This window comes from Epinephelus lanceolatus, chromosome 15 (assembly GCF_041903045.1).
Source record: "Epinephelus lanceolatus isolate andai-2023 chromosome 15, ASM4190304v1, whole genome shotgun sequence".
NCBI lineage: Eukaryota > Metazoa > Chordata > Actinopteri > Perciformes > Serranidae > Epinephelus > Epinephelus lanceolatus.
Window position 1 is genome coordinate 28,352,489 of NC_135748.1, and position 7,952 is coordinate 28,360,440.

General features: G+C 43.2%; 1 protein-coding gene across 2 annotated transcripts; it reads left to right on the forward strand.

Moving 5' to 3' along the window:
* Positions 1 to 723: 723 nt before the first annotated feature.
* On the forward strand, positions 724 to 7,637 carry fut9a (fucosyltransferase 9a). 2 transcript variants are annotated; one of them, XM_033643637.2, is made up of 4 exons: positions 731 to 1,078; positions 1,236 to 1,517; positions 3,265 to 3,516; positions 3,845 to 7,637. In XM_033643637.2, exon 4 carries the CDS (start codon positions 3,853 to 3,855, stop codon positions 4,933 to 4,935), a length of 1,083 nt encoding a protein of 360 aa, XP_033499528.1. In that variant the 5' UTR covers positions 731 to 1,078; positions 1,236 to 1,517; positions 3,265 to 3,516; positions 3,845 to 3,852; the 3' UTR covers positions 4,936 to 7,637. The 2 variants fall into 2 exon arrangements, with proteins under 2 accessions (XP_033499527.1, XP_033499528.1); XM_033643636.2 differs by having other exon boundaries at positions 724 to 1,517.
* The last annotated feature ends 315 nt before the right edge of the window (positions 7,638 to 7,952 follow it).

Below are 7,952 nucleotides of genomic sequence, written 5' to 3' on the forward strand. Positions count from 1 at the left end.
GATGATTTTAATGCCGCAACATTTTAGTAACTAGACCTTTGGTTTCCTTAACTAAATCTTCTGCCTGATGAAGGTCATTATTTTGCAAGTTAGAAAGTGCGCAGGAGTTTCCTACAAGTTGTATTCTGCTCGTCCCTCTCCTGTCCAACTGTTTTGAAAATAGATGTGCAAAGTATTTCTTTGTTTTCACCAGAAATAGTTTGCAATTTACGTACTACGGTGTTCATACTAAGGTTTCGGACAAACCAAAAAGTCTTGCATTCTGTTTTACTGTACTAAATAGCATGTTAGTAAGCCTCTCACTTTTAAATTGCTAAATGCTCCTCTGTGTTCAGCAGCCAGTCACTAAAGCCCCGTTTCCACCGAACACTGGAACCAAAAGTAATCCTTCAGACATGGTACCTAGGAATTGGAGGATCGAGTGTTTTTGGAGATGGAACATTACAAGGAGCAAAAAGTGGTGATCCTTCAGCTGCTGCTCCATCGATTTTTGACCGCTGACTTGTTCCCCAACTTTATGGAAGTGTGATAATAAATCACCATAGTGCCCCTTTAAATTATTAAGCAATGGGCTAATAGGCATAATTTGTGATGTTAAATGTTTAATGGGGCCACTGGTCACATTTGGAAGCTCAAATGCCTCTTTGTTAATAGTGGAATAATTAACCCACTGCTGAGGCATTGATCTGTGGCAATGATGTAAATACCATCATGAAAATGTTAGTTTTCTAGTTAGTGGCTGTGGTGCATTATCATCAGTGACTGGCGGTTCATAGTTCAGGCTCTGGCTTACCACTACATCACTAAAAGGCAGCCATGTACCACATAGAGCTCCCATTATTTTGTTAGGAGGCAAAGGAGACGATACAGGCCACGAGGGGGGAAACCTTTTGATCCGCAGCAGCGATGATTCACCTGCTTATTCAAAGGAGAGCCTTCAGCAGATGATTGAAGTTTAATATGCACTAACGCTGAATCTCATCACACACACGCACACACACATAACACACACACACACACACACACGCACTGGAGCTCCGCCACAGCCTGCAGCTGCATTGACCGTAAACAGAGCAAGGTAGCGCATGGGCAGCCAGCAGGGAATTATTCCACATCGCATCACATCACTGAGCATACATGGCGTCCTCACACACCGAGCCATGAATTTAGTGTGCAGGCTGACCGGGTAGCCGCCAATTTTTTTTTAAATTTATTTTTTATTTTTTATTTTGCAGCCATCATTCTTTGCGTCGGTGTGCAGCAGCAGCAGCAGCAGCAGCAGCAGCGAGGGAAAAATTCAGCGCACATTGCTACAGTAGGTATCATTTTTGTGGATCAAGACGATGGATGCGGGCTCATCCGGATCTATTCCTGCAAATACGGCGGACGGGCGCGATTTTCTATTCCAAACGCATCCGCATCTTCCGTATGTTGCAAGGTGTCTTTGAAAAAAGGGTACACGGACCTCTGGAGGAAATGAGAAGAAAGGGCTATTTTGACTCACGCCTGTCGAGATGGTGAGTGAAATGCATGGCTGTGTGTTTTTTCCTCTCCCTGCACCCCATGGCTGAGCAGCGGTACCTGCTTTTGACGGCAAATCCTCGCCGGCTAATTAGAAACGATCTCTCACTGTAAAAACACTGACTGGTTCCTTCCCATTTTCCTCGAGGTGTTTATTCTTACATGCATATTTTCTTGTATATTGTCAATGCATTGCACTTTATGTGGATATAAAGGTTTTTCTCCAGTGATTTTGCATGGCACTACTGTACATTTTCCAGCAGCATCCTCCACGCTATTATTTATATTCTGCGCGTTTTTTGCGCAAAAGGGTGCCGTGAAAATATCCCAGTGAATCTCTCAATATTCTCATCAACTTGGATGCAGTGTCACGCCTAAAGACAACCATTTTAACACAGTGGCTCGACTATATAGCATCACGTTTTTAAAATGACCTTCAGTGCTCGCTGGCTGGGAATTAATTCTCACCTGGGATGGAGAGTCCTTTCAAAATCAGTGCTGTGGCCTGCTTTACACAAAACACATCAATCAGAGTGAAATTAGGTGGAGAAATGCCATTTTGCAGCCTCTCCGTTTGCCCTTTAGCCTACCTGTTACTAAAACCACATCAGGGATTTGATGCATTAGAGTGATGCTACCAAAATCTGTGGTTGCATTTTTTTTTAATCATCCCCTGCCTCCTCTCCAGTCATTTCCAACGTAGCCTCGCTGCAGACTACTCACCCATGCGGTGCTCTTCCCCGTGTCCCAAATACATCACAATGCATTTGACAAAACCCCAGTTATGTTGTTTAAAATCTGAGTGGATGCTTGAGCTGCACGTCTCGCTCAGGTCTCATTTGTTGGCGCAGAGATGCAAAGAGGAGAGGGGGGGAATCATGAGTGTGTGAGCCCTCTTATTAAATGCTCTGACCTCAGCGCCATCACCATGGAGACACTATAACTTTACCACACACTGCATATTTAATAGGCCTGATTTTGATCTCTGCACTTCTGCACACTTCTCTGAGTCCATACTGTGTTGTGATGCCGACGTATGAAGGTATGCTGCGTCCTCTGAGGCAAAGAGCTTATCACTGCTGCACACAGCAAACATGTTACAAGTGTGTAAGAGGATTTGCATGCATGAAAATGTATTGATACCACAAGCCTTTAAAAGGAATACACTTATCTGGCGCCTGATCATGTGGCCTTTGAGTACGGATCTTTGTACCTGGGTCACAGATGGGCGAGATGAGGGCGTGCTGTCGTACATAAGGCCAGTATCTTTCCCCATATGTCACACTGGACGATGACACGAGGAAAATGAGTGCTGGAGCTTGTCTCACTGATTAAATCCACTTCAGTATAGTGTGGATTTTTTTTAAAAAAAGTCACCTCTTGAGATCTATTTCTGCTGTATGGCCTCTTTATGCAACATGCAGGTGTACTGAGCCCTAGAGAGCCAGAGAGTCGGGGGGCCTTTCTACTCTCCTCAGCCTTAAGATGGCAGCATTCTCTTACAGTACATCGTGTATGCCAAAAACTAATAACTGGAAGCTTACATCCATGCTTAACTGGGAAATTTGAAATAACATCCCTGATGAATTTTGCAATTATCTTTGTGTTTTCATTTTACTTCCCAGCTAATTTAGAAGATTTGTTTGTGAAAATAAAGCTCTGCAAGTTCATTGCATGCTTCCTTCTGCAGTCTCCAGATTCTCTAGCCCCTAATTGATTCTCTCTTTCTCTGCTCACATAAAGGAGGCGTCACTGAGAAGACCTGTACGTTCAAGATCAAGCACACCTCATTAGATCATTAAGGATCATTGTTAACCTGCGTCGAGAGCGAAAGGAGCATCTCTTGGCCGTGACCTGCAATTTTTTTTGTTTGTCTACGAGCCCTGAATCACAAAGAAGATTGATCCCAACATCGACCCAATGTAGGAACTGCTCCCTCCGACTCCCGCGACCTCGACTCTTGCTTGGATTTCAGCATTCAGTCAAATCCACCAGGTTTGTTCCTTAATGAGGCCGAGGAGGCGACACATTTTTCTTTATGAGTATTGATCCAAACTAGTGGGTTGCCTTAAGCACAGCGGGGTGCATACTCATGTATTAGAGCAAGAATAGGAACACTGTGTTCACATGCAGATGCTCACCAGCCAACTGTATTTAATTGAGGCACAAATGATGCTCAGAGTCAATGATCCGTTATAATAGGCACCATAGACACTTGATGGTAATGTGTGCTGGTGGTAATACCTGTGCATGATTAGATGATCAGTCTGGATGCTGTGTCCTGTCGATCATGACTTTTTTCTCTCCTCTGTGCCCTTTCCAGGACAGAGTATGCCATCTGCACCTTTTCACAGAATCCTACGACCCCTTCTGCTCGGCACTTTCATACTGGGATGCTTTGTGACTCTGTTTTTGATGTATTTTAAACCATCCACCAGCTGGTTATCGGGTCCCGTAGAGTCGACAGTATCCACAGACCGGGTCAAGAACCTCTTCTCCACCAAGAGCGATAAAAACGTGACGACCGTGCTGATCTGGCTCTGGCCCTTCGGACAAACCTACGACCTGAGCGTGTGCAGCTCTCTCTTTAACATCGACGGCTGTTTCATCACAGCGGACAGGAACCTCTACAACAAGTCAGATGGGGTCGTCATTCATCACCGAGACATCTGCACTGACCTGTCCAACCTGCCACCGCTCCAGCGACCATCCTTCCAGAAGTGGATATGGATGAACTTGGAGTCGCCGTCGCACTCCTCCCAGCTGCCTGGGATCGAGAACCTGTTCAATCTGACTCTCAACTACCGTCAGGATGCTGACATTGAAGTGCCTTATGGGTCCATTGTAGCAGCGGAGGGCGAGGAGGACTTCGTCCCACCCAGCAAGAACAAGCTGATCTGCTGGATTGTGAGCAACTGGAACCAGGACCACGTGCGGGTGAAATATTACAATGAGCTGTACAAACACATTGAGGTTCACGCGTACGGACAAGCCTTCGGGGAGTACATCTCTGACCAAGACTACTTCCCCACCATTGCCAGCTGCAAGTTCTACCTGGCTTTCGAGAACTCCATCCACAAAGACTACATTACTGAGAAACTCTACAACCCGCTCTCTGTGGGGACAGTGCCAGTGGTTCTTGGCCCGCCCAGGCAGAACTATGAGAACTTTATCCAGGGAGACGCCTTCATCCACGTGGACGACTTCACCTCGCCCAAGGAGCTGGCCGATTACCTGCTGCTCTTGGACAAGAACGAGGAAATGTACCTCAGGTACTTTGAGTGGAGGCGGCACTTTAAAGTAAAGAAGGCCTATTTCTGGGCAGAGCACACATGCCTGGCTTGTGATTACCTGCGTAGGCACAAGGAGTACAAGGCATTCAATAACCTTGACAAGTGGTACTGGGGCGGATAGTGCTTTGAAGGGCTATGCAGTGCTTGTTTTGTTGTTAAAGGCTGTGCTTTAAGATTTTTGTCCTTTGGTTAACATGAAGGTTCATTACTGTTCTGTCCAGAGCTCCCGAATGATGTTTTCTATTGGTTCAGTGGCCCAGTGAGACATCCATCTTGTTTTATTTTAATCTGCAAGCCAATTCTGCCAAGCCTTACTTTGCCTTTTGTGTTATTCATTTACTATTTATTTTTAATGAATTGCAAATGCACTACATTTGTTATTATTTCCATGTTTTGCTTAACATGACGACATTTGCTGCTATTTTTTTTTTTATGTTTTTGTGCTATTATTAGTGTGAATGCTTGATTGTATGGATGTTCCTGTATAACAGATAACATTCATGATGCAAGGCTGATTTTTTCTCTCTCAAAATTTTACCTTTTCATGAAGCGGACATCAGAATAGTGTTGGCTGCAGATGGAGACTGACATAAAAAGTGCAAATATTTATGTAATATTTATTCAAGTGAGGCATTATATGATTAAAAAAAAACAACAATCTCATCTGTGCTAGTGATGCAGTCACCTATGCAGTGTTTACTGAACTCAAAAAGTGAAAGTAGTTCAATTGTGTCATGTACATATTGTGTATTTTTGGAATTATGTAGCTGTCATTTTTTTCCATACTTTTTATTTGTTGTAAATTTGCATTTGCACTGCAGCTGTCACCGATCTTTACATATGTACAGCAGGACGGACGGACATCGTGTTAATGCGGTCGTAGATGGCATATTGTGATCATTACCCCGGTAGTCTCCGACAGCAGATGTGACTCTGCTCTGTGAGAGGGAGGTTACTATTTTAATCATGTTGTGAATTGTTCATTGTCACATGTGATGTGTCACAGTGCAGTGGGATCCCGTGTGGACGATGATAGTACAGTACAGAGCCGCTGTACTGCAATATGAAACTCCTAGACACCTCATTATGTTGCACTCTGATTTGATATGTAGTTTTTAATTGAATCCAGGGAAGGGAAAGAGCACAAAATGCACAAATTTACTGACGTTACTTTGCTGTGCGTACTGTACTGTCATCCCACAATGTGACATTTAATATTTACACTGATATTTTCAACCATTTCAAGCAGATATTAACATGCAGGTGAAGTGGGTGTGAATAAGAGATCTGCCCACATGTTTGGGACCTGCGAAAGATGAGAAAAGTTCACAATTACTGCAAGACTATTCATATTTCTGTCTTTGAATCATCACAGTGTTGTTTTGGGAGTAAGAGGTTGCATGTGAAAGACATTTTCTTTTATTATTACACTCCTGTTTACAACCTACACCACTCAAGATCACACAACGAAAAGCATCAGCATCTGTAGATATCACGTTTAAATGTTGTCAGAACAGCAAATCCACTGAACAATGCATCTCAGCAGCACTCAGCAGCTATTGACATGACGGTTAAGTTTTTAACAGAACGAACTGTGCAAAACCAAGTCAACATTTTATGCAAGATGAGCCGGCGTCTTCTTGGTCAGAGTACTCAAAAACATGTTTCAGGTTATTATCATTTTGATATTTCTTCACTGTCAAGGGGACCATTGATGTAAATTAGGATGAAGTCAATTATTTTTCTTATGGAATATGGTTCCAAACACCATATAGTGAAACCTGTATATAAACCTCGTAGTGAACTGAATCATCACCTGGACCCAACCAACTAACACAGATCATTCCTGTACCAGACGGAGGGAGCTCCAGCAGTGTTTGCATTCATGGGGAAAAGAAACTTGTATATATTTTTAATGTTCAAATCTCTTTATAACATGCAAGTGTTGTCGGGCAGTGAGTTAAAAGCGCTGCACCTTTGTAGGTAACGTTGGTGCTTCAAAAAGCGAAGAGAGAGCGACACTTGAAAAGGATAACCAGCTTCAGAGACAATGGTTTTAGTGTTGTGAGGTGGACGTTTTCATCAAGGGAGGCGATTTTACACTTTTATTTTTTATTATTATTAGCTGGTAATCTTGTTGGCATGACCTGATTGAAAAAGTCGTGCCAAAATGCAGCAGAGATATAGCACTTTTATTCATGTGGAGTTGTGTGACTCACTGTGCTGGTGGCTGTCTTTAGATGGAGCTATTGTGAGTACAGAAACTGTCATCCAAGACCTCGGCTGTCCCACTGATTAACTATGAAACTGCCACTCATGGTTTCATAATGTACAGTCCATGTATGAATACAATGGTTTCTTGTCAAATGTGGTTGGTGACTTTAAGGAACAAAAGTTGTTTTATTTTCTTCGTGTTGTCCGTCTCTTTCACCCTGTCTCTTTCCCTTTCTCTCTTTTTTGCACAAAAACAAACACGGGGAGCCGTGGCTTCTCTGCCCAACACCCCCACCCCCTGTCTGAGTCTGTGAGCGTGTCACAGCACCAGAGAGTGAATCAAGATGTCTCTGGATACTGTCTGACCTGGCACTGATTTCGCCAGGGTTACTTAAAAACACTGTATACCAAGTGGGATGAAATCTTTGTGTGTGGTTGAACATTACGATTTCTCCAGAAATGCTCATTTTCTGCCAGTTTCACTGAAATGATCAGTGAGTCAATCAGTACAAGTTTTTTGCCAAATCATTGTATTTTGCCAAATGTTGTGTTTTAACTGTAGATGTCTGATAGTGTCAAAGAAAATAAAGATATGGACAAATGAGCAAACATGAGTGGAGCACACAAGAATTATTATTTGATGGTAAACTTTGGAGATCCTACACTGAAACCAGCGTTGCCAGATTCATGACAGTTCATACGATACTTTTGCCCTCTGGACAATGAACGTTTAGCAATGCTAAAAAGTAGCACAATGTGCAATAATTTGAGCATTTAGTGATGCTTTCAATTGGTTTTAGCCTGCACTGTCTCATTTAATTCGTTTCCCAACATGGTCAGGAGAGCAAAATATGGATCCTACGTCTGTTGTAGTGACTGCAGGACACAAACAAAAAGTCGCTGAGAGGCTGAGGCTGGGCCTGG